The sequence below is a fragment of the Anomaloglossus baeobatrachus genome, chromosome 4, assembly GCF_048569485.1.
Source record: "Anomaloglossus baeobatrachus isolate aAnoBae1 chromosome 4, aAnoBae1.hap1, whole genome shotgun sequence".
NCBI classification, from domain to species: Eukaryota; Metazoa; Chordata; class Amphibia; order Anura; family Aromobatidae; genus Anomaloglossus; species Anomaloglossus baeobatrachus.
Window position 1 is genome coordinate 107,239,387 of NC_134356.1, and position 27,977 is coordinate 107,267,363.

At 40.9% G+C, this 27,977-nt stretch overlaps 2 protein-coding genes across 3 annotated transcripts in view; one reads left to right on the forward strand and one right to left on the reverse strand.

The window, feature by feature from the left end:
* Window positions 1-6,766, forward strand: part of LOC142301270 (uncharacterized) — a 54,401-nt gene extending 47,635 nt beyond the window's left edge. The window contains exon 4 of the mRNA XM_075342295.1: window positions 4,912-6,766. The gene's annotated coding sequence lies outside the window, so the exon portion shown is untranslated. The remainder of the gene's footprint in view (window positions 1-4,911) is intronic.
* The window catches only part of SLIT3 (slit guidance ligand 3), an 878,603-nt gene that overhangs the window by 705,275 nt on the left and 145,351 nt on the right, over window positions 1-27,977 (reverse strand). For both annotated transcript variants that reach the window (XM_075344498.1, XM_075344497.1), the window contains exon 4: window positions 21,815-21,886. In XM_075344498.1, coding sequence (XP_075200613.1) covers window positions 21,815-21,886 — 72 coding nt within the window. The remainder of the gene's footprint in view (window positions 1-21,814; window positions 21,887-27,977) is intronic.

The window sequence follows — 27,977 nt, forward strand, 5'->3', positions numbered from 1 at the left end:
TCATCTGAGATACTTGTGACATACAGTACGGTTTTTTAGAGCAGGAAGGCATCACTGAATTTAAAGGAATTAAGAAATAACGTCTGGAACACCATTCTAAGTCTGAACTGGGTACAAAACCCTAAAAAACGTCACTATATAGAGAGAAGGTATGTACACCAGCGACAGTGCAAGGGAATACATGTAATAGCAGAAACTGCTGTGTGAATACTGACATGAAAAATACTATAGCTATATGTGAGAATGAAAATATGACAATGGAATCTGCATTACTGCCATGAACTTAAGAATAAAGAGAAATTGGGGTTGGGGCTCTGTTGTATTGATCAATTTAATAGCTAAATTTCTCTTTATTCTTAAAGTTCATGGCAGTTATGCAGATACCATTGTCATATTTTCATTTTTACATATAGCTATTGGATTTTTCATGTCAGTATTCACACAGCAGTTTCTGCTTTCCATTTATTCCCCTTACACTGTCACTGGTGTGCATCCCTTCTCTCTATATAGTGAATTTAAAGGAAATCTGTCTTGTCAAAAAATGCCATTAACCTGCAGATATGAGGTTAACCCGCAGGTTAATAGCGTTCTAAAACTGTCCGGCTGATGCACTGAAAGCCTGGATACCGGGAGGAAATTAACTTTCTTGCTCTGGGCAGCGCCAAGACTGTTTAATCAAATATTCAATATTTTTATACATAAACACACATCATATCAACTAAAATGTACGACTAATATGAAGTAAAATGTGTTACAAAAAAACAAAACAGAGAATCACTGGGATCCGCTGAAGTGTTTCAGAGTTATTATCATATAAAGTGACACCGGTCAGAATTGTAACATTTGGCCTAATCAGGAAGATGAAAACTGGCTAAAGGGTGAAATTTTGGAATGGACACTTGCAGAAAAATGCAGTGGGAAAAAAAACTGCATATCTGCAAGTGATGACATGGCCTTAATGAAAACATTGGGGACATACATATAAAATGTGCCCCTGCGTGTCACCCCCTCCCCCCCCCCCCGGGAGCCTACTGTGTGGACCTGCCATTGTGTCGGAGATGAAAAACTGTTGAAAATATTTGCTACAATGGTTGCACTGTGCTGAAATCTGAAGTTCTGCACATATTTTATTAAACATTTAGATGGCACAAAATATGCAGCAGGGACTACAACAATATGCTTTGTGGCATAAATGAAAGACTACATTTGTCGTATTGTTTGTTTTCCTTTTCAAAGTGTAGAATTGAAAATGGTGTTCCTCAACATATGTTTTTGGAGTTACATGTATTGGAGGTTTTACAGTCAAAAACCTCAGATGCCTAAAACCTTTAAAAATCACAAGTTCCTGCACCTATCTAAACAGAAGAACAGGGGGAAAGATAATGTCATATTTCTTCCAATGTAATTTGTCCCAAATATTTACCTAGAATATAGAGCAGCATTTTGACAGATAAGAAGAATGTCTGTCATCAGGTTTCCCAAACAAGCTCCATTGACTTACATATAGATCCATAAGACTTGCTGAAGCTGATGTAGTTGCTTTGAAAATCCATGTACAGCTCTATAATCCTGATATTCAAACATGCATAAGACTCTGAAGTACGGTGACATCAGTAACATTACCGCTGTTCAGGGTTGCCAGGTCACTCCGGGGCACGATGCGCTGTGCGTGACTCACTGACTCTGATGAGCGGTAACGTTCCTGATGTCACCACTCATCAGAGGCACCAGGTATAACGACTGGTTGGATGGGGGTCTCCATTCTCTGGGTCCGGCGCCTCTTCTTTCGGCCATCTGTGTCCTCATTCTTCTGAAGCCTGGGTGCATGACGCATCCTACATCATCCACACAGGCCGGCATTGAGGTCCTGCGCAGGCACACTACAATACTTTGATCTGCCCTGCTCAAGGCAGATCAAAGTGCGCCTGCGCAGGACCTCAATACCGGCCTGAGTGCATGACGTAGGAAGCGTCATGTACCCAGGCTTCAGCAGAATGAGGACACAGATGGCCGAAAGAAGAGGCGCCGGACCCAGAAAATGGAGACACCCATCCAACCAGTCTGCACTGCACCAACCGTTTAGGTGAGTATTATAAAGTAATTTTGACGCTCTACACAGTGGACTGGGCTCTTATATACAGCATGTTAGAATGCTGTATAAGAGCTCACTGGTGGTGGCCACAGCTTATAGGTGCCAAATCTGGTGACAGGTTCCCTTTAAATTTGTAATATATCTATATGAAGCTGATAGAAAATTGAAAAGGTAATCCAGCTCACCAGGTGGAATTTAGGAAAAGGTGGTATACTGGGCGATACCGGGCGAGCAGGTCGGCTATCCAGATCGAAGAATAAAAATCAGGTAAGTTCAGCAACACGTCTCTGATGAGATAAAACCTAATTTATTAGAACAAAGTTCTCACGATTGTATGACTAAGAACTTTGTTAGAAACATGTAACAGCAGCTCAGGGGCAATTGTTCCCCATTTTTTTACATGTTTTAATGTTTTTGTAATAAATTGGATTTTTTCTCATCGGAGACATGTTGCTGGACTTACCTGTTTTTTACTACTGTATGAGAATGAGTTCAAGTCAGGAGATATTGGTCAGCTATGGATTGTGGTCCAAACATGAACCACAAAATACGGTTAAATCCATCAACTCTTAGTGATTACTCGGCTTATGGAGGTCTTGTAAGGTTTTTTTTTCTTTTTCTTTGTTTATTATATTGCAAAAAGAGTAACACAGACTTAAGGCACTAATTGTAAAAAAATTGAAATAATTTACAGAGTAACATGACAACATCAATATAAGCTGCCAAGAGAAATAGGAAATGCTATATTGATATAAAAAGTCAGTATCTATTCCAAACAAAAGCACCAATTATACTCCAATAAAACAACATAGAAGAAAGATAGAGAAAGAAAGAAAGAAAGAAAGAAAGAGAAAGAAAGAAAGAGAAAGAAAGAAAAGAAGAAAGAAAGAAAGATAGAGAAAGAAAGAAAGAGAGAGAAAGAAAGAAAGAGAAAGAAAGAAAAGAAAAAAGAAAGAAAGAGAGAGAAAGAAAGAAAGAGAGAAAGAAAAGAAGAAAGAAAGAGAGAGAAAGAAAGAGAAAGAAAGAAAAGAAAAAAGAAAGAAAGATAGAGAAAGAAAGAAAGAGAGAGAAAGAAAGAGAAAGAAAGAAAAGAAGAAAGAAAGAGAGAGAAAGAAAGAAAGAGAAAGAAAGAAAAGAAGAAAGAAAGAAAGAGAAAGAAAGAGAGAAAGAAAGAGAGAAAGAAAGAAAGAGAGAAAGAAAGAGAAAGAAAGAAATAAAAAACAAATAAAGAAAGAGAGAAAGAAAGAAAGTAAAAACGAAAGAAAGATAAAAAGGGAAGGAATAGCGGGGAAAAGAAGGAGTTATTAATTCTGGTCAGCAATCGCACTCCTATATTTAGTTTTCCTATATATGGGCCTGATATTCATGAGAAGATCTAAATTCCCACTGATAGAACCAAGTTTTACAAAAGTGGTCATAGGAATTATTGAGTGTAGGCGGTGAGTACCTTTATCAACCTTACATCATTAATTTTAGTGAATCTGAAAGAGATTTTCAGAATGGATTATTTTTTCTAAAAAATAAGGGATACATGCTTGAGTCATCACAATTAAATGCCTCAATATAGAATGTCTATATATTTTTAGAGGGATGTCACATTGATTGAAAAGGACAAGGGCAGGATTCACGTCAGAAGCTAGATCTGTGATCTTAGGTATTACCCATTTCACTTCTCATCTCTACACCTCCAAATTATAGGATTGACTTCAGGAAGAATACAGTGAAGGTAGGTTGGGACACTAAACCCCCGAGACAGCAGTTCATAACTGACCCTTTGAAAACAAGACCAAATTTACGCTCTATTGCCTCCATTGATCTAGGTCTTGTCAGTTCTTATGTCGTGTCTCTGTTCTGACTCTGGATGTTACCCAGAGTCCAATCAGTGCTAACCATGTTAGATGGCACAGGTACGTACGGGAATATAAATATCCAGCTATCAATCTATTTATACATGACTAGGGAGAAACACATGAACAGCATAACACAGGGTGATAGAAACAGGATCCAGAACTGGTATTTAATAGGGAATTTAAAAAAAGTATTTAAAAAGTATTTTACTAAAACAGACATTTCAGAGAAGGTGTCACTTACATGTAAATAATATAATGGGAATACAGCTGTTTAAGATTTACAATCCTACTTACCTATTTCCCATATTAAAAGCACATAGTATATTAAGTGAGTACCTGGTAATAACAGTGTGGGCAAATATGAGCATCAGGTCTAGATGGAAAACGTTTACAGCCCACTTCATAGTATCTATTTCATTAACATTTCTGGAATCTCAAGTCGCACTATAATTTCTCACATCAGTACAAAATCAGTCCAGTTCAGGTGCAGCTGCTTAGTTACCACACCCCTCTCCTTTAAGTAGTGCTTTTTTCCAGCTACCTGTGCTATTGTCCCGCTCCCCGGGTCCCGGCGCCATCTGTCACTCACCGCTCCGGTTCCTGGTCCTTCTGCCCGCGGCTGCCCCCCCCTCACTCTCCCTTCTCTGCGTCCTCCGTGCCTCCTGCCCGCCGGTCCCGGTGTCTCCCTGCGACCCAGGATACTCTGTCTGGTCCCCCTGCATCTCCTGCACCGCTTCCTGCTCTGGTCTCCGGCACACGAGCCTCGCGCATGCGCATTAGGGCGCGCGTGCGTTCACTCACCTCTTCTTAAAGGGCCAGCGTCCCGGAAACAGGATATGGTCAATTACAGGTACAGGGTATATTAGGACTTCCTTTCCATGTGGGCGGTGCCTGATCAACGTGTTCCCATAGTTAGGTGTTCAGGTCCCTCTGTGTCTGGTATCCAGATTAATCCTGTCTCTTCCGCAGGGCCTGTCTGCTGTCCTGACCTGGTCCCAGAGTGCCGATTACCTAGGAGGTGCCCCGGTGACTGTTTGCTGAGGATCCTGCCATCTCCCATCAGCCTGAACCCATCACCTGGACTTTACCTGGAAGCTCCAGCCTGCACGTCCCGCTGGATCCGGACCCCATCGGCTGGGACTACTCGGCACCTGTAGCCGGTTCCCGTCATCTGTCCTGCCTCCAGTTCCCGTTGGACTATTAGTCATCTCCTGTGCCAATCTCTGAAGGACCCATACCCCGTACTCCCTGTGTTCCGGCTGCCGTGCATTTAGGCCCTCTGGTGGGGTGACCGGACAGTCCCCGTATAGGGGTTAGCTCTTGGTTGCCTCTCTGGGGGAGTCCCGTGCACGGTCCCGTGAATCCACCTCCAGGACGTTACAGCTATTGATAGAACTCATTCTACTCTGGCAATCCTCGTCTAAGTAGCTTCGAGGGCACGGTCCTCTGCCCTTTTATCTGCTGTGTTGGAGTCTGCCTGCAGCCATGGATTTTGGTGTTTGTATCCTTCTGTTAATCCTCCTGTCTATCTTTCCTTCCCTTCCATGTTTATTGATGTAGCGGTGGGACTAGTGTCTGTCATTGGCTCTCACTAGCCAGGGTGGTTACAGGGCTAGTGAGGGATTAGGTATCTGGCTGGGTTGAACCATTCCGTATAGGAACGCTAGTGAGCTCAGGTACAGCTTGAGATGGGTTCATGAGTTGTCCACTTCATCCCGATCCCAGCAGTAGAGCCAAACGGTGTACCCCTTTGTTTGTGGTGTTTTTTGTAGCGCATCAGATGCCCGTCAGACACATGGTGCATATGGACTTCTAGTCCGTGCGTTACAACTTTATGACATTTATCATATATTGATCACTTTCTTTTGCATTTTTTGGGGTGGTGGATTACCAATCTCCTGTTAAGGCCAGTTTTGGTGAGAAACTTGGCAGAAACGGGGCCTTCAGTAGATCCTTACCTGCCATGTAAAACCATCCCTTAGTCCCTTCTACTTGTGTCATGGGGAAGTAAATGAGCATTGGAATATACATCCATAATGGATGACGCCACTTAAATGCCCATCAGAGATTGTGAAGATTTTTATTTTATGTAGAATGGCAGAAACTAGCTTCACAACACGGCGACTTTAAAGCAATGTATAAAGATATTCTGTAGCTTATTATTTCATTAAGTAATATTGTAAAAAAAAAATAATAAGCTTTTATTAATAAAATATGTTTCAAATAGATAAAACACAAACTTAACTGCCTCAATACATTATTTCCCAAACTCTATGCAGCATAACATTGTATTACACAAAGTTCAGAGAGAACATTCTTATAGCTATCTTTTAGTGACCTATTTTATTTTAGGATTCATGGACAGGGAAATACTCTCCACTAATGAAAAATAAAAAATATTCTTGCAATATACATTAGTAAGCACCTGAATGGTGTCGGTATGTACAAAACAAGAATGATACTAACATATTACCATAGCAAATGAAACAGATTAAAGTTAGTAACTACTGATAAAACTTCAAGCTGAGAGCTCATGACAATCAGCAAACCTTCAGGGTATGTGCCCACGATCAGGATTAGTAGGTGTTCTGGACATAACGTATTTTGTGTGCGTCCACTGTGTTCTCCAGCGCAGGAGACACAAGCATCTCCGCACGAAAATTTGAGAGCTGTGGATAGGAAACCTGCGCCGCGGTCAGTTTACGCACTGATAAAAAAAAGGACAATGGGCGGGAGATTTCTATAAATTCCATCCACTGTGCTTGTACTGTACTACGCAGCGTTTTGGACTGTATCCAAAAGCCTGCTAACAATGATCATGGGCACTGGTCCTTAAAGGTTATATCCTAATTTATACATGTATTAGTGTTTATAGTGTTTACTGTCAACAATAAAATTGGAGTTTCACCCTACTATTTTCATTCCTTCATTAATTTTCACATTCCTTGAAATGTGGCTTGTAGCCGATCAAAGGTTCATTCAAAATTTCAGAAATCCTCTTGTGGGAGAGCCTCTGTGTGTAGCCTGGATGGGGGATCATTGTGCATTCAGGTTGACTTTCTTCCATGTATTAGCACAGCCCTAATACTGTACTTTTCTCTACATATTCTGGCATTCTTGACTATAGCCTGTTCCTGTGCCCTTCATGGTACTCTCTCCCCGTCCACTGTAGATTATTATTATTATAGCACCATTTAATATATGGCACTTTACATGAGAAAATAGGTATACATAATAAAAACAAGTACAATCAATACAATGACCAATACAAGGCACAGACTGGTACAGGAGAGATCTCTAGCTATGGCTGGGGGTCACACGAGTGTATTAAAAAAATCGGTCTGATGTTCAATCAGAAAAGTTGGATGATTTTTTTTCTCCCTTGTCATCCTTATTCAATCCATTTGCAATCTGTTTTCTTTCTCAGCATCTATTATTCATTTACAATCATTTAAAGTGTCCTATGCCACAGAATGGTAATGAATCCGTAAAAAATGGATGACAGTTGAATGGTCAGTGTGGCACTCCATTTTTTCTTCACACCTATAGACTTGAATAGATAAGTTTTGTCGAATTTATACATCCACTCGCAGCATTCTACCGTTTCATCCTCATGGCAAATACAGCTGAGAAAAAAATCAAGGATCAGCATTGCCTCACTGAGTAACATAGGTCTGAGAACAATAACAGGAGCTGGAAGCCGCTTCATCGCTGGGGACAGCACCGAGTACAGCATCGCCGAGGACAGCATCGTGGGGACAGGTGAATATCCATCAAGCAGTGTGTGTGCAGTGATGTCCAGGAGGTCATCAGAGTTCCCAATGAACTCTGATGAACCCATGAAGTCACCATCGTGACACCCGCTGTAGTGCGGGTGTCGCAGGGGTGTCATCAGCATGTCATCAGAGTTCATTGGGAACTCTGATGACCTCCTAGACATCACTGCACACACACTGCTTGATGGATATTCACCTGTCACTGGTGACGCGCCCATGCTGTCCTCAGTGGTGCTGTCCCCGATGCTATCACCGCAATGCTCCGGCTTACAGCTCCTCAGTGCAGTGAATAATCAATGAATATAATGAGCGGCGGTCAGAAGTGGGAGGCAGCAAAGCCGATGAAAACAACACTGGATACAGGTGACTATAGAAAATCTTTTTATTTCAAGGACCCTTGTTTACTCTGGTACGTGTCACACATATGGAAACACAGAAGTCACACGTGTGACATACGCGTGACACACGTATTACACATGTATGACCATAAACATGCATGTGGCTTGTACCTGATTAAAAATGGATGTCTGAAACCGGCCTAACACTGAGAAAAGTGTGTAAGAGAAGGAGCAACCATGACATATTTGTAGCAAATCTGCAACGCTCAGCTCAGTAAGGATCTGTTCACATGTCCAGTAGTTGTTTGCATGTTTGGATAAAACAAAAAATAATATACTTCAGTACAGGAGACATTATTTTGAGCTCAAACGAAAATGTTATAAAATGTCTTTAGTTTGCCTTCTTTCCAGGTTAACCAATTAACCAATTTTATTCCAGTTTCGAAAAACACTATTTATTTTACCATTTAATATACCGGAAATTCTACAATTGTTGTTGGGGTTTTGTTTTTACAGCAGTCATTGTAATGTAAAAGTGTCCAAATGTGGAGTTTATTATATTTAAAAGGTGAAAAAAAATATTATTTTATGAGACCCGTAAAACTTTAATTTTTCCGTTGACGGAGCTGCATGATGTCTTGTTTCTTGCTTGTCGAGTTGAGAATTTTATTGATAACATTTTGGGGTAGATAAGACATATTGTTTCTTAATTGCATTTTTTATGGAATTGCAGAAAAAAAACCACAATTCAGGCATTTCAATTTTTCCTCTTTACAGCATTTGTCATTTGGGATAACTAGATTCATATTTTGATGCAGCAAACTTTTAAGGAACCAGTGATACCACATATTGTTATTTTATTTAATTTATTTATTTTTAAAGGGGAAAAGAAGAGATTAAATTTTTTTTTTACATTTTATTTCTATATTTTTTAAACTTTTTTTACTTTATTTTTTAGCCTTTCTAGGGGACTAGAACATGTGTTTGTCAGATCGCTTATACTATATACTGCAATCTCATAGTTTTCCAGTGTATAGCAAAAATCACAGTCTCATGTAGACAGGCATGGGTGATTTCAGCAAACTGCTGGCTATAATGTCAACCTCCAGTGCCCCCCAGCACCGAGCTGACTTTGGCTCTACCCGCTACTGTTAGATATATTCCAAGAGGTAGAGCAGAAAGCAGGTTTCAAAATCCGCGCCCAACCACAGAAAATCCAGATGCTTGTTAGTGAATCCTTTCTTTCTTTATTTTTTACAGGTCTACGCGTTTCGAGGACATATCCGTCCTCATCATCAGGACAAGGTGCAAAGAAAGACTATATCATGATATAGTCTTTCTTTGCACCTTGTCCTGATGATGAGGACGGATATGTCCTCGAAACGCGTAGACCTGTAAAAAATAAAGAAAGAAAGGATTCACTAACAAGCATCTGGATTTTCTGTGGTTGGGCGCGGATTTTGAAACCTGCTTTCTGCTCTACCTCTTGGAATATATCTACACTGCGGGACCGCTGCGTTCCACCTTTATTACGTGCCTTCATAGGGGTTGTGACTTGCACAACCCCACCAGGTGAGTTTTTTAATCCACACTTGCCCCCATGTGTTATACCGGGTAAGACCCTATTTTGCGCCTTCTCTTTCCACAGTCACCTTCACGCTACTGTTAGAGGCAGATCCTGGATGGGTATCACATGACATCTGCCGGCAATGAAGCAAGATCAGCTTTTGAGCTTGCATCAATTAAGGTGACCCAACATATGAAGTAAAAATACATCAAATGTAGAGATGAGTGAAATTGAACTTTAAAGTTTAGTGTTCGCATGTTGACAACTCAAGCGAGCATTGCTCGGGTACGCTTGGTGCTCAGCCCAGTGTGAACCGCTTTTAGTGTCTGAATGGCTCACATTGGGGGGTAACAATGACATTGTCGGATGTACAAAAATACACCGCCTTCCCTCCCTCGAAAGTGCTCTGTTAATGGCTGGCTGTATGTGGGTAGAGAGCCAAACTGCCCAATCAGTGACTACCAGTGAGGTTCGGCTCAAGTTTGAATCCAGAATAAAACTTTATTTAAAGTCCGACTGAACCCGGAGAACCAAAACGTCCACAGGTCCTCTAGTCATAGATCATGAAGGGGTTAAAGTCGTTTGAGTACTGAGAAGGTGGGATCAGGTGAATTTAATTTCTAGTTCAAACTAAAACTGGGGGCGCCAGTAAGAGGAAAGTAACAGGACATTCATGCTGTCCAAAATACAAGCAGCGGAATCAAACACCACATATGCCATTACAGCCAAGCAAATTTCACTATGAAAATCTGAAATGTTTCTGAGAAAACATGCTTTTGAAAAGCCAGCCAGGGTCCATGTGTCTGGGATGACTAGCAGAAAAAGTAAGTCCTTGTTAGTTTCTCCCCCAAAATGTGGGTAGAGGTAGAGACTTTGAGGTCTAGAAAAGTGAGGCAGTGAGAAACCTCTGATGGCTGGTCTCTTGGACTAGTCATCCGAGACGCACAGTCACCATTCCAAAGTATGTTTTCTCTAAATCGCAATGGCATTTCAAAGTAACATATTAGGACTCTGATTCATGCAGCACATAGTTTGGCAAGCTGTTACTTTCCCTAATGACACCCTTTGTTAACAGAAGATTAATGATGTTTGAACCATGGGCAGCATGAAACAAAGACTGGCTGCGTTTTTCCATCTGTGTGTGTCTGACTAGGAACTGCTATAGCAAATCAGAGAAATATACTGTACTTTGAAAAACTGTCCAGCATCATGAAATGCCCAGTGTTTTTTGCCAGCTTCACTCCCCCAGATATATGGGACTCTCCCTATATGCATACTTAGGGTCATTAGCATATCGCTTCTGATGCTCTCGCATCGGAAGCTGTGTGCAAGTGGAACCGTACCCTTAGGGTAGGATTTTACTTGCGAGAGACTCAAGCGTATCTCGCATCGCATCACCCGGGACAGCCTGCCTCTTTCCCGACAGGAGCGTTTCAGCTTCATCTATTCCTATGCAGCTGAGACATTCCTGTTGGGAAAGAGACAGGCCATCCCGGGTGATGCGATGCGAGATACACTTGAGTCTCTTGCAAGTAAAATCCTACCCTCAGGTTTAGACTCACACATTGGGAGCAGAGAAAGGAGACACTGACGAGGAATCGCCTCTTCGACAAGTCTTCCAAGATGCATGGATACCTATTGGCTTTGACCAGTCTGTTACATTAGTCATCCAAGATGACTCTCTAGTAAGGTTCCTATGTTTTGTCATTGCTTTCAATTTTCTCTATTTCCTGGCAAGTTTTTACTTTAAAAAAATGTTTTGTCCCGTATCAAACAAACAAACAAACAAACGTGCAGGGCATTATTATGTCTGATATAGTGTATACACAAGTAGTTTCCCAATATGTAGGGACACACTCATTGGCCATTCATTCCAACATTTTCAATAGAAATAACAATGGAGCAGTACAATATAGAGGTTTATCATTTCATGGGAATACAAGTATTTACTAAAACAGGCATGTCAGAGGTGGTGACAGATACTCGTTAAATAAAGGTGGGGGCCTTGATAGAGCTTTTACATTGGGGCCCAGGAGCTTCAAGTTACGCTTCTGCTATGAAGTAACAGACCATAATTACCTATTATTAAATGATGTCTTAACTAAAGCTGTCACAAAAAGCAATATTCCTAATAGTAACCACATGCAATATTAAACATTAATCTAAATACAAGAGAGAAAATCATGCCTATTAATTGTACAAGGAAACCCGAATTCTCCAGAGTGCGCCGCATGATTTTATTATTTTATAAACACCAGAAAAAGAAAATATTTATGAGCTGATATTTCTCCCATAAACTGGCTTTACTGAATTACTGTTTTAATAATTATATGACTTCATTTAATTGACTGTTATGTTCAAAATATGAGCAGCGACATTAAGCAGTTTTCCAGTTCACGTGGAGAGGGAATCTTGTTCTGCAATGTTAGGTGCAGACCCTGATAATCTCATCAACATCTAAATCATTCTGCACCTTGCCCATGGAAAAGATTCATTTCAATGTCTCTAAAATCTCAACACAAAATATTAAAATCCGCACCATCAGGACACATAAAAAATAAAAATGAAAAACAGACATTAGCGTGAATGCAGACCATTCAATTTCGTAGTCTCTGAACACTATGGATTTCCATTCATTTTTTTTTTAGCTTTTCATTTTATACCTTCAGCTAAGTGTTTTATGTTATATTCTTTAGTTGTGACACTGGTAGAGGTTTTTATTTTATTTATTTTATTTATTTGATAACATAACAGATGGTCATGGAACATAACTCATGCGGACAGCATGCTGAAGTTACCTGCAGTCCACTTGAACAATAGTTTATTTTCTCTTGATGCATTCCCTTTAATATTACTGTTCTAACCGGAATGAGAAATTTTGGAAATGTTCTAGTTCTATATTATTGTCAGCATTATGAGAATAGTGACAGATTCAGGACTTGAGAGTCATTTCCTTTCTTGACTCTCAATATTAAACATGTTTCCTTTCCTTTCCTTTGGCAGTCGTAGGGTTAATGTCAGTATTCCTTGCCAGCAAGCAGTCTTTACCTTTCTCAGGTGTTTCCAGTTTGGGACCACTCCCAGTTCATTTATATACCCTCTGCTACCAGCAGAGGGTGCTGGTTATTCTCTTTGCAATTTTGATGATGGACATGGAGGTGGAAGGAGCTGCTGAAACTCTGTGGTGGCTGCAGTCTTGGTCTGTTGTACTGTTTCCCTCTGTCTGTCTTCCTTCCCTGGTGTGTTGCTCTAGTACTAGCATCCCTTACCTGCCCACTCACTAGCCAGGACTATTGTAGGGTCATTCAGGTCTTTAGGTTCCTGCTCGGTGACAGGTGAGGAACCTGTATAGGGACTGGCTGGCAGTGTAGAGCACAGGGCCAGGAAAGTGGAGGAGGTGTCTAATTTCCCTCTCACTAGTCCTAGGGCCATCCATTGTTAAGGTGTCCCCGATGTACCCCTTGTTTGTCGTGGTGTAAGCTCTGTTGTGTGTTTTGGCTCACGCTGGACCTTCCCCTAGTCTATGTTGTGAGAATCATAAATACATTTGTACATTAAAACCATGAGATTTACAGGGTTCTTCTACTGACACCTCATATTAAGCAGATCATCCACTACTTTTACATTGATAGCCTATCCTTAAGATAGATCATTGATGTCTGATCGGCTGGGGTCAGACACCTGTCATCCCCAGCCAATGAGCTGTCTTTAGTGTCAGCTGCAAGAAGTAGGTGGCCATAAATGCTCAGATCCGGAGCAGCCCTACCATCTGATACTGGCTGCGGTCGGGTATAGCACATCTGCCTCCTATTGATTTGAATGGGAGGCGGATGTGAAGTAACCAGCCGCAGCTGCTATCAGTTGACGCGGCAGCTCTAGTGCTGAGCATTTATGGCTGCTCTTACCGACATGACACCAAAAACAGCTGATAGGCGGGGGTGCGGGGTTTTGAACCCCAGCTACTCAGACAGTGATGACTTCTCCTAAGGATAGGCCATCAATGTAAAAGTAGTAGACAATATCTTTAATGCTTAGAGTGAGAAAGCTTCTCTAAGATGGTAACTCTGTAAAATGCATAAAATGCCATAAGTGATATTATTACAAAAATGCTATTTATACATACAATAACCAGACAAATAAGATGTAATATTCTTTCACACATTCACATGATGTCATAGGTAAAGAATGTGCTTCAAAGGTGTCGAAATGTCATCTATTTTTTATTATCCTGATAATTGAAGTAGGATGTGGAATGTGAATTTTATTTTATTCAGCATCAAACAGCGTGACAAGGTTTTACTCCAGATGAGAATTTACATTGTTGGTGATAAGACTGAGCACAAACTGAACCAAGCGTAGCAATAATTATATGTACAGTATGGAGATCTACATGGAAAACAAAATCTCCATGAATTGGAGAACTTTAAGTTCACAACAGAAGTTAAATATATCTTTGCAGAGTAAAAAATAAGATCTAATGTCAGCAAAGTATACAATCCAAAGAAGCACTGTATCTGGATACATACGGATCAGACACGCACACACAATGTTATAACTTAATGGGGTTTTCAAGTTTAAGCAAATGTTATTTATTCATGTAATGAAAAGTTACAGAACTTTATAAATCCTTTTGAGCATCTAATCTAAAGCAATGATTCACTCCCTGTATAATCAGTCCTGCAACTGTGGGACAACCATGGAGAGTTGATGGAGAAAGTGTATTAGAAAATGATTTAACTATTCATTATACAATGAATAAATATAACCTGCTTAGAGTATGATACTTTTTAATACTATATAGATTGACTGTTTGTTATTGTTTTGTAGTATGACAGTATATATGTACTGTAAATCTTAAGAAAGTTGCAGAATAAGGTGGATTACGATGCATTTTTTGAATTAGAGCCCTGATTCATAACCCTTTAAAGACCACCTATGCACCTCTCTATTCACCTAACAAGAAAAAAGTATCCCCGGACGGGTGAAAACGCAGCAGCTGTTGGCTGTACACTAGAACGGACACCCTGCTGCGTCAGCCACAATTGGTTTTGGCACCGGCCATGGCCGTTTAACCCCTTACAGGCAGTGTCGTCCACATGCCTAACAGATCATGGGGGTAATTGTCTTAGGTCTGCCAGCCATAGGGGCCATTACAGAAATTAGCAATGTTTTAGTGTTAAAAATATAATTTTTCATTCCTGTAATTACACTTTGCGTTAATTCACGAAAAGCAGCTGTAGGGTTAATAAATTACCTGACAGCAGTTGTGAATATGTTGAGGGTTGCTGTTTTTAAAATGGTATCACTTTTGGGTGTTTTCCAATATATAAGTCCCACAAAGTCACTTTAAAACTGAATAGGTCAGTAAAATAAAAGCTTTGTACGTTTTCTTGAAAAAATACCACTATTATCAAGTACAATGGGACCCAAAAAACAAGCTATAAAGCCTTGGGATATGTTGAAAAAATGTCAGTTATTGCCACATTAAAAAAAAATATCAGATTTGAAAAAACTTTGCTTAGTCACTAAGAGGCTAAATAAATATAAAAAACACTATGTCATCCTCTACTGGTGGCTCTACAACAGCCTCTACCTGGCCTACCAATGCTCTCTGTACACCAGTAAGGCCAAAGTTACACCTTGCAAGTGACTCGCGCAAGTCTCGCATCAGCTTCACCTGACACGGCCACACACTCTCCGGACAGGAGCGTTTCAGCTGCATAGAAATACATGCAGCCGACCTGCTGTCAGGAGAGTGTGCGGCTGTGTCGGGTGATGCCGATGCGATACTCGCAGAAGTCTCTCGCAAGGTGTAACTCTGGCCTTATTCTAACTCCATTTTATCACAGGAGAATGGGTGGGCAAACACCAGCAGAGGACATCTTACACAAGAGCTCCAGGGTAGACATGTATACTGGTTTTATCATCATCATCCTCATCATCAGCATTATTGTTGTAAACTTAGTCCTATTTCACACATTTGTGGTGTTCTTGATGTATCTGTTAGTACTGTAAAAAAACATCTAAATGGATGCGGATGGCGCTCATTAGACTGTAACAATGACTTGTCAATATGATTCTCCTGATCTGTATGATTATGACAATAATAAACTTTAATAATAAAGTTTTTTCTTACATTTATAGTGTTTAATTTAAATTAAAAACCTTATAAAACAAGAATAAACATAGTTTGTGCACTGAGCTGACATTTTTAGTGATATAATTTTGGAGTACACTTGGCATTTTATTGGAGCATGCCGCAACCATAAAAAAAGCAATTCTGGCTTTTCAAATATACAGTGGAAATTCAGTTTACGAGTAACTCGGTTTGCGAGTATTTTGCTATACGAGCAAAGTTGCAGTAAATTTGTCACTCAGTTTACAAGCTAGCTTTGCTGTATGAGCAAATACCGCACACACTTCCGGTTTCGTACTTTAACCGCGCTCTAACCCGCTCTTGCAGTCCGCACAAACACGCACAAACACACACAAGCATGCTTGCACACACACATATTGTGCTCACCTTACCTTCCGTTCCCTTGCCAGCCTCATGGTTCGTGTAAACAATAGGATAAAGAGTTGCACACCAGTCACAATGTATAGGGGAATAATGAAAAGCATAACTGCTATAGGAATACTAGACTGAAAAATACAATGGACTATCTGAAATAAGTGAAAAACATGAAAATGGTATCTGCATAACTGCTATGAAAAATAGAAATGAGAGATATTTAGCCATTGTATTGATCAATGCAAAGGAGCCCCAAAACCAAACGCCTCCTTTGGGGCTCCTTTGCATTGATCAATACAATGGCTAAATATCTCTCATTTCTATTTTTCATAGCAGTTATGCAGATACCATTTTCATGTTTTTCACTTATTTCAGATAGTCCATTGTATTTTTCAGTCTAGTATTCCTATAGCAGTTATGCTTTTCATTATTCCCCTATACATTGTGACTGGTGTGCAACTCTTTATCCTATTGTTTAGTTGTATATTTTTGAGTCTTGCACCCTGTTCACACCATTGGTGTTCCAGACATACATTCTTTAGTTAATCATGGTTCGTGTAGTCCGGTGTGTATCGGGTAACCATCGCGACGATGGAGGAACTTCCGCTGTCAGCCGCTACTCAAAGGCAGCGAGCTGGCCAATCAGAGGCCAGCAGCTCCTGCCTTTGACGACAGTGCTCTGGCAGCGGAAGTTCCTCCATCATTGCGATGGTTACTCGATACATATCCTGTACCGGCGAACTACAAGAACCGGAAGGCCGGTGATGGAACGGAAGGTAAGATGAGCATAATATGTGTGTGTGCGTGCGTGTTTGTGTGTGTTTGTGCATGTGTGAAATGGCACAATAAGGGACCAAGGATGGGACATTGCACAAGTTGTGGAACAAATTGTCTGAGCTTGCATTATTTCCTATGGGAAATTTTGCTTTGCTAGACGAGTAACTTGGTTGACAAGCACACCCCCAGAACGGATTGTTCTCGTAAACCAAAGTTTCACTGTACTTATGGTTTGTCCTGAGGAAAAGGACAGATTGCCTTGAAACACGTAGACTAATAAATCATATTTACACTTAAGCCATTTGGATTCCTTTTTGTCCATTGAGACAGCTCAAAAGAACCGCATTTTATCGTTATCGTCTCCTATTTTGGTGTGTGTTACCCCCAGATCTGCAGTAGCCTGCTACATATGCATCAGTAACCCAGGTGAGGAGATAATACTCTCGCCCTTACCCCAATTTTAACCAGTTGAGACCCTATTGCGCTTGTTTTGTGCCTTAGTTTCTCCCATTTAGACTGGAAGCAGAGTTTTAATCTATTGCTCTCTAAATGCATAAAATGTGAATATGTATAACACAGGGTGAAATAGTGCATATTGCAAAACAGAAAAAAATGAAAAATAAGGGTAACATTTTTATAAAGTATTTAACTCAATTTTTTTTGAGCAAGTGACAGGTCTTTAATATTTAAATATAAAATAGGTTAAAAAACAGGTTATGGAATAAGGATACAACAACAACTATATTTTTCTTTGTAATAATTTATTACATCTTCATTTAAGATGTGTTAGACATAGTGGTTGTGCAGTCTTTCTTGCAGAGTACCATGTTGCAGTTATATCAAGATTTGTCACTGATGTGCAGGTTTAATGAACACAATCTATGCCTGGAACAAAGACAGGTTTCCATTGCTACCTGTAAATACATCCTAAGTGTATGCACGCACATTGTAGATACACTGTATATTTTCTAATATATTTAAAAGGGTTAAATAACCAAGGGTGTGGATTCAATTATGGCCATTGCAGAGGGATGTCACCTTCAAATTACAGCTCCTCCCTCTGCCTCTAGCCCCTCCCTCTGCCTCTAGCCCCTCGCTCTGCCTCTAGCCCCTCCCTATTCCTCTAGCTCCTTTCTCTGCCTCTAGCTCCTCTTCTGTCTTTAGTTCCTTCCTCTGCCTCTAGCCCCTTGCTCTGCCTCTAGCTCCTCCCTCTGCCTGTAGCACCACCCTCTTCCTCTAGCTCCTCCCTCTGCCTCTAGCCCCTTCCTCTGCCTCTAGCTCCTCTTCTGTCTCTAGCTCCTTTCTCTGCCTCTAGCACCTCCCTCTGCCTATAGCTCCTCCTTTGTCTCTAGCTCCTTTCTCTGCTTATAGCTCCTTCTTCTGCCTCTAGCGCCTCCCTATGCCTCTAACTCCTCCCTCTGATTCTAGCTCCTCCTCTGTCCCTAGACCCTTCCCCTGCCTCTAGCTCCTCTTTCTGCCTCTAGCTCCTCCTCTGTCTCTAGCCCCTTCCTCTAGCTCCTCTCTATGCCTCTAGCTCCTCCTCTGTCTCTAGCTCCTTTTTCTGCCTCTAGCACTTCCCTCTGCCTCTAGCTCCTCCTCTGTTTTTAGCTCATTTCTCTGCGTCTAGCACCTCCTCTGTCTTTAGCTCCTCCCTTTGGTTCTAGCTCCTCCCTCTGTCTCTAGCTCCTCCCTCCTTCCATAATCATAGAATCACATCAGTAATAACCGCCATCTCTTATCTCAGTAATGGGAAAGTCTTCATTGAATACATATTTTATCTCAGAATTCATCCTTTTGATAATGACTGATCAATTCTGGCAGAGAAAGAAGCAAATCTGTCTAATAAAATATTGCTAAATTTTTATGTGTACTATTGATTTATGAAATAAAAATTAAAATGACGGTTACACTTTAAGTGTTTTAAAAAGGAAATGGCGACAGGCATGGAAAAAACAAAATATGCAAGAGAAGTATACAAAGATTGAGAAGACCCCTTCTTGGTACTGAGAAGGCTGGTGGCCATCTATGGCTAGTCAATGCATAGACTGATTCTCACATCAGCGCGGGACATTGATTTCAGAGCATATAACAAGTGTTGGCTTGGGTCTGTGGAAACATGATTAAAAACTCACTGATTTCAGAATAAAACGGTCTGCAATGAAGCCAGAACGCCCCGAGTCAGATGCAAGGTGGTCTGGATCTCACACAGTAAAACTAAGCTGAGCCAACCATGAGGCAGGGAAGGGCTTAACTTTAACACAAGCTGGTTTTCTTATAATGAAAATATATTCAAAGAAATCTTTCAAATAGTTTCCAGCTAAAGCTCAGTCACCATTCTGTTGGATGAAATGTTCCAAGTCATGTTGTATAGCTTATCGTGCCCCACACATGTGGTACTGGCTGCTTAAGTTCTCAAACTTTTAATGCCAAAATTGTTTATTAAGAAGACCTAGTTCCTGAAACAGTTTTCCAGACTAAGACCCAGTAAGGAAAGCTAAAAATGAGACCAATGGCTCAAGTAAACTTATGATCAATAGAATTCAATTGAAACACCATGTTATATCAGATTCAATAATCTATAAAATGAGCACTGCCTTTCAACTGCTGCTCCAGTGATTGACTCATATCTGCAGCAACACTGCAGCCAATCACTAGACACAGTGGATTATATATTAACAGAGCCGCCGATCTCCTTAGTTGGCTGCAGTGGTGTAGTCATGACATCACTGCTGCAGCCCATAAACAAGCACTGCAGCAGTGGTGAAGAGGCGTTTCTGGACCTGGGGAGGGAGAATTCTAGTTTACGGACAATAAAAGATTTTCAACTGAAAAAACTCTTTAACCATAATAGAAAAGCAAGTTATGGATTCAACAAGTAAAGCTAGGCTTTGTATAATGATTAGGATACAATTATAATACAGTTATAAGATGAATATGGAGGCAAAATATCATCACACGAGGCAAAGATGTAAAGTAAGTGAACAATTTAAATGACTTCAAAAATAAAAAAGACAAAGATGAAACGTCTTATATTGAATGAATGAATGAATGAATGAATGAATGAAATAAAAGAAGAATTAAAGTTGTCCAATTCAACATTTTTTTTTCACAAAAAGACATTACAACTGTGGGAACTTGGCTCTAACTGAAACTATGACAATTTTTGATAGATCAAGTATTGTTTGCCAAGGGTTCCAATACTTTCAACCACTTTAGCATGTTAATATTAAAGGGATATTCCAATTTCTCTTATCTCAATATAAAGTAGGTGTAATAATAATAATAATAATAATAGCAAATACCTCCAATCAGAAATGTAGGATAGTTCTCCTGATTAGCTATGTCTCTTACCTCATGTGCAGGACATTGCAGTCACCTGGGTATTTATGGTTATGACCATTCATATATAGTTACAGTTAGTTAGTTACTAGTGGTCAAAACCATGGATATCTAAGCTGCTGCAATGCCCTGCACATGAGGTAAGCAACATAGATAATCAGAAGAACAACACTATATTTATAATTGGAGAAATTTGTTATCATCATCATTATTATTATACCTACTACATATAGGGATATGATCTTTTAGATGTGAATATCCCTTTAAGCATCAATATTAAAAAGTCAAACCCAGGAGTGGAACAGAGAAAAAACTATAACAGTAACATTAAAGGGTTATTCTAATATCATAAAAATGGTGTAGTCATATAGCATCACAAAAATAAGCAAGTTTGCCCTTTACTTTTTTCTCTCTTCTGTCATCTTCCTGCTGTGAGAGCTTTTATCTCACATAGTATACAGCTAATTTCCAAGGTGATTGGCAATCAGAGACTCCCAAAGTATATGCAGTACATTCCAAAAGAGGAGGTAATTCTTGAAATATCAGCCACTTCTCTTCTCCCCATTAATCTCTATACAGCAGATACTGACCAAACTGCTGTTATCAGTCCTGCAAAATCACAAGCACCTAGCCCTCACCATGGGCAGCTTAAAGTGCAGTTCTCCTATTCATTGCATGCTTGAACCCTGTGCTTGTCCAAAAGCACTGTTATCTCTATATGCAAATAAAGTGAGAATAATGAAGACTTCAGAACAAGCACTCAGAGATTGTGAATGAGTCAGATGTAGCTCAGTAGTGAAATGAAGCTCAGGATGGACTGCCTGCTGCCACGCTCAACAAGGAATTGAAAAGACTTGAAAGCCATATGCTATTCAAAACACATGTTGAGAATAATCCATTAAGACATTATCCGTGTTCATAACTCAATTTCGGCTTTAGCTAACACACATTGAATAAAAATACTATACAATTATTTGTATGCAGAGGTGAATTATTAAACAGCACTATATCGGTTAAAAGTGGATGGCAGGAGGTGGTAATATGTAAAAAATGCCTGATAGATTGCAATTTAAAAAAAATTAGAAACCACCAGGAATGAAAGCAAAATTAGCTGCGTAGAAAAATATTCATTATACAAGAAAAGTTTCAGTCCAAGTAGTAATAAACTGAACCCTCTGCTCATAGAGAGAGGAGTACAGAGCGTAGATCCACTCATTGACTGACAGCTCTCTCTACATGCACTTTGACCATTGTTGGAAAGTGACCAATGTGGCTAGTGATTGGTTGCAGCGGTCACCTGAAAACAGTACAAATGCCATTTCTGCAGGATAATAACAAAGACCACCAAAGCAGTGTGCTGGAGCTGCAGGGGATTATTACAGAAATATTTTATTTCATTGAATTCCTGTTTTCTCGCTAAGTTAAAACATAAAATCTTGCAAATACCTTTAAGAAGAAAACCAAAGCAGCACCAATTATTCTTCATTGAGCACAGGCCATGGCATACAACATAGAAAACCATAATAGAAATGGTATATAGACAAAAAGGGGTTAAGCTACTTACAGTCTGGTGAGTTTCACTGTGTTTTGGAACAACAGCTCAGGAAGGACTTGCAACTTATTTTTGTTGAGGCGCCTGGAATAAGATAAAGAAAAAAATATATGTTAGTGCAATTTACACAGCACTAGATGACATTATATAATAGGTTCTGGTATTTTTAGGATAAGTTTCCATATTTTTTTTCCTTTAATATTAATGGAAACCTGAAAATCATGGGGCCAATATAGAGAGAACTTAAAGGGAACCTGTCAGGTCCCTGATGCCATCGAGGCCAGCAGCATTCACATTTGCATGTCAAAAGTCCCTTCCTAACCAGCCCTGTATAACATCATTCTCTAAAATCAATGTGTAAATAAAAGCATTTATTACTTCTGTTTTTCATACACAAATTAGGGCCTTGACTTGTCAATGGGGCAATGCTTCCCCAGACTAGTTGGTCCTTGGCCCAAGGCAGGTTCAGAATGCTATTAACATGTACGGTAGATTTATGTCATATCAGTCATAGGGGCGACGCCTGTGTGGATTCAGTCACCACTCTGTATGGAGAGCAGTGGCTGTAACCATACACTCCTGCACTGACTGACAACCCAGTCTAATGGGGAGCGTGGTTACAGCCGCCAATCTCCATGTGTAGCACCCACGAGGCAGGGAGTAAAACTTACTTGTCGCCAAGCCAGTGATGTCGGGTCAGGGGGATGTCACGGGTGGCCCTGCCTGGATCCGTGGCTCCGAGGTGTACAGTAAAAGGGATGAAGGATGGTGGGGGTAGTAGTTTGTCTCGTGATGCCACCTTTAGTACACAACCAGGGATTAGCTGCTGCTGCGGGTGATGTCCTCTGGGGCTAGTAGTGTCGCAGCAAGGATGGCTCTGCTCCACACAGGTGGCGGGCCCCAGGGAAGAAGGCACCGAAGAGCGGGGCGCCGGCAATAAGAGGCTGAGTTAGCTGCTGCGGTTTCAGGTCTTTTTATGATCCCGAATGAGTTGGAGATAGCAACCAGTATTTGGAAATGTCCTTTCCTAAGGGTTGTCCCTGTGGAAGTGAGGAACCCGGGCTGAGCTTCTCACTCCAAGCCACAAGCCCCGTGAAGAAGAAAGAAGGAAGAAATTGGCGTTGTGTTGCCAGAACTGTAATCCCGACTTGACTGAAGATTGTGTAAGAGTTGCTCCTACTTCTACACCAAGCGGTGCCTTGCTCCCTAGGTGGTTGTCCTAGTGACCGGGAAAGTCCCATCCATCGTGATGGCCACCCCCCAGCCTACCTTAGTCCAGTTCCCAGTGAGAAAGTACCTAAGCTGTATGTGAGGTGAAATGTGGAAACACCGGTGATTAACCCACATCCTTACCCAAGATGAATATTGTACCCTAAGTGAGGTGCAGTACTCTGTGGCGACTGAAGCCGCAGAGGCGCCACACATACACAGTGCGGTGACCGAACTTGCGTCGGCACCACTCCCCGTAACTGAAACCGGAACGCTACAAGGGGAATGTTAATTTCCTCCCAGTATCAGGGTTTAGTGTGCAGGTGACATGCAGGTTCAAAATGCTATGAGTATTAACCTGCAGATTAACCTCATATCTGCAGGGTCATAGCATTTTTCCAAATGACAGGTTCCATTTGAAGGAAATCTGTCAGTAGGTTTTTATTTAATTTGTTATTTAATCTGTGAACATCATGATCTGCAGCAGAGAGGTTTATCAAAAAGACAACATCAGACCAGTAATTCAAACATAGCTGCATCTACCTGATGCTGCTGTCACTCAATGTTTGGCTCTAAACTGACCGAGTGTCATGACGGCATCTGATGCTTTTCACACTGCAGAATTTGACACACCACACTATGCTTCCTTTAGTGCTTCTGAGTTACACAGACAGGCTTGGATGTCGACCAGCTGTGTTCTCATTAGTGATCGGACTTGCATGAGCTAATCTCTACTAGCCTGCTGGTTACCACTTGGATCACGTGTTATGGGAGACCAATCACTCTTACTCTCCGCTCCTTTAACACTAGAACTACTGAGGTAGTCATTTTGACTACTTTGCACCATGTATTTCTATATAGGTGTCACGAGTCCAGTAGTTCTAGCGTTAAGATGGTGGAGCCTGTCTTATATGCTGGCTCTTATGCCACACTATGACTCCTTTAGTGCTTCTGAGTTACGGACAAGCTCGGGCATCAACCAGCTGTGTTCTCATTAGTGATCGGGCTTGCAGGAGTTAATCTCTGCTAGCATGCTGGTTACCTCTTGGATCACGTGTTATGGGAGACCTATCACAGTCACTCCCCACTCCTTTAAGATGGTGGAGCCTGTCTTATATGCTGGCTATAGCTTTTCCTAAATGGGTACTGTTGTATCACAATTGTGCTAGTGACTATATTACTTTGTGCATGAAGTTGTGGTGAGTTCATTGTATTGTTGTTTCCTCCCTGCTCTTATTTACCTCCTAAGCTCTTATTGTCTTATACCTCTGTGTTTGTGCCGTGAGATAGAGATTTGGTTTCCCCTATTTGTTTATTTCTTTTGGCTTTATTACTCCTGCTCTGGCCCTCAACAGGGGTTGGGGGAAGGGGGTATAAGATCAGGGCTGGTCAGGAGCAGGGCAACGAAGGTGGCCCAGATATCCTCACCATCAGAGATAACTCTAGCATTAGGGATAGCTAGGATCCCATAGCCTGAGTGACAGTCTAGGAGTCCCTGTCCCCTGAGATACCTTAGGTTGGGTTCATAAAAAAATGGCTCTATTAAGCCAAACAGACTCTAATCAGAGTTTGATCATAGTGGGATCTGTTTTTTTTCCAATGTAAAGAAAAGTAAAAAAAGTTTCTCCATCTTCTTCATTCTGTCAGTCTGTGATAATGAGACCACACTGGCATGTCATCCAAATGCGATCTGATTTCTTTTCATGGGCCCATAGACTTGAATAGCTGATTGCCATTAGATTCTCGGAGGCAAATCTTGCATGCTTTAATTTTTTTCTTTTGACCATTGGATAAAAGGAAAAAAATCAGACATGCACGACCTCATAGTTGGTCCGTGTTTGATCCAATTTTTTTGTCAGATAGAACTTGTCATCCAAACAAGTCCTTAAAGAGGTGGCCCACTACAAAACAATGTGGCCACATTGATGTAAAGCTCAGACAGAAGGCTTTTTTTAAATACCTTCTGTTGTCCATTCTGCCTGTCCGGCGATATTGCTGTCTGCTCATACCCCAGCACGTGACCTAGGCTGCAGTGACCTCTGATGTCTTGTGGTGGCACGTCAGCTTTTGGAATTGGAAGTTGACTTAGCATTACCGACGCGGGACCCTGTCTCTGTCAGTGACTGAACTGTGGTAGGAGTTCCATTGCACATCACAGCGCATCATCTCACGCGTTCTCTCCTTCACTACAGAGCGCCACAAGCATGAGCAATGCTGTGCTATGACATGTGATGAAACTCTGCACACAGCCCAGTCACTCATGGACACTGGGTCCCGCCTCGATGATGCTGGGTCAACTTCCAATTCCGGAAGTTGACATAACATATCTGGACATTAGATGTCACTGCAGCCTGCATCACATGATTGGGGATGAGCAAACTGCGATAGCGCCGCTCACAAGCAGAATGGACAACAGAAGGTATTTAGAAAAAGACTTCTGTCTTAACTTTATGTCAATGTGGCCACTATGCTTTGTAGTGGACTACTTCTTTAATAAGATTTCACCAAACCTCATCCACATGCTGTGGAGAAAACCTACTACTGACTAGCTCTGTGGATTTGAAATCTGTCATATGCCAATTTCTGCTGCACATGTCAGTGAGGATCTTAGATATGTGATAACATTATTCTCCACAAAGCCCTGTCTTTCTAGATAATACGATCATGCAAGATTATTTTTTCCAAAGGTAAAAACAGGCCATCCATGGTGACTTCTCCTAGATGCAGTCATGATTTTCCAAGTTACTTATTCTTTACTATTTTATAGAAAATGTACATATTAAATTGAATTTATTGAAGGTTCATAGAAGCTACAGGAACTTTTTCTCCAATTACTAACAAGTGAGATTCTATAAATCTGAGAATAAAATATAAAATAACACATATCATATTTTATATACAAGTCGACCACAATGACTAATCCATTGACTCACTTGGAGTCAAAATTAGTTTCGAGGGTAAAGTTTCTGTCCTGTGATATCATTTATGTTTTCAATAAACACTGAAGACAAAAGCTGCTCTAATACTGAGAGATATTTAGTGAGAAATAAGTTTTATATCAGGTCACTAATATAAAAAGCATTTAGCCCTTTAATTCTTGCAGTGTCTTTATCGAGGAGGGGAAATAGCTCCATTGTAAAATATACAGAAATACATGTGAGACCACAAGAAACATACACATAAACAGACGATTGCATATGGTTTCCATTGACTTGTCTTCTGTGCGTTAAAAAATTCTTTCCACAACATATCTGTTTTCCATCATTCCTTCACAGCATGGAGTGGATGGCCAAATGTCCACTCAAAGAATCCAGCATCCTGAAATCATTTTCTGCATTTATCCTTGTGTGAGCATTAATATATGATTACAAGAGTGTTGTCTCCATTTGGGTTAATCTATGTATTAAGGAACCACAGAGAAAGGAAAATTCCTTGTACTAGAACACATGGTGAACATTTGAGTAATAGCTATTATTCTCAAAAGTCACACTTCAACTCGAAGTGAAGGTATAGCTGTATAGTTTCATGTACTCTGAAAAATTCTTCATATCTCATGAACTTTTCCACATGGCTTCACATTGTACCTTAAAAGTATACTGATCAAAAACATAAACACAACACTTCTACTCCCATTTTTCATGAGCTGAACTCTTAAGATCTAAGACTTTTCTATGTACACAAAAGGCCTTATTCTCTCAAATATTGTTCACAAATTTGCCTCTTTCACACTTCCGTGAAAAACACGCACATTTTGCACGGACATGTAAAAGGTGCATATGGCCCTCCGTGTGCCGTGTTATTGGCACACAATGTTCTCCATGTGCTATCTGTGATAACACACAGAGAACAGGAACTTTCTGCTCACCTGTCCCTGGGGCTGCTTTCCATGGTGCTGATGTCTTCTCTAGTGATGGGTTCCCCCCCCCTTCGATGTTCGGGATCGGGAGATAAACCCGAACATTTTGCAAAGTCCGTGTTTGGGGTCAGAGATAACGCAAACTTGCATCCGAACCCCGAGCTTGGACTTTACAGTTATGGGATGGGTCATGGGGGGTAGGCTGTAAAATAAAGAATATAGTTAATAATAAACATTGTCATTATACTTACAGGTCCTGTGACACATCCTGCAGACCCACTCAGCCCCTGTTTCCTGGCTGCTTCTGCTTCCGGGTCCGATCATTAACTTCCGGGGGTATTCACTGCACTGCTCGTCACTCGGCAGTCTTCGGCTATTTTTGGCTATGTTTGCGGTGACATCAGGGTTCACCCGAGCTGTCAATGTAAGCCTGCTTCTCGCTCTGTGGAGACACTTGTCTGTACAGAGTAATGAAGCAGAGCTGGCATTGCTCTCCCTGTGGAGTACGTCGGACTAAGGATTTTTGTATAATACACATGGAGTCTCTAATTTTTTTTTCTTTTATTTCTAACAAAAAAAAAAAATTTGGGTTGTGTTTCTTTTTACTGTTTACTAGAAATTCATGATTGCCATGTCTGATTTGGCGTGGAACCAAGAATTTCAAAATTAGTACCAGCTGAGAATACAAAGCTGGTATTAACCCTTTTCTTACCCAACGTACCACCGAAATCAAGGCCGCTGGATGAGCCGGGTAAAGTGCCCAGAAATGGCGCTAAAGGCCCCGTTACACGCTACGCTTTAACGGGCGATATGTTGTCGGGTTCACGGATTCCGTGACGCACATCCGGCATCGTTTGACGTATCGTAGCGTATGACAGCTACGAGCGACTGTTAATGAGAAAAAATATTCACCTTATCGTTGCTCGTTGACATGTCATTCATTTTCAAAATATCGGTCACATTCCTGGATTCAGGTTGTTCGTCGTTCCTGAGGCAGCACACATCGCTCTGTGTGACACCTCGGGAACGATGAACACAGCTTACCTGCGGCCGCTGGCAATGAGGAAGGAAGGAGGTGGGCGGGATGTTACGTCCCACTCATCTCCGCCC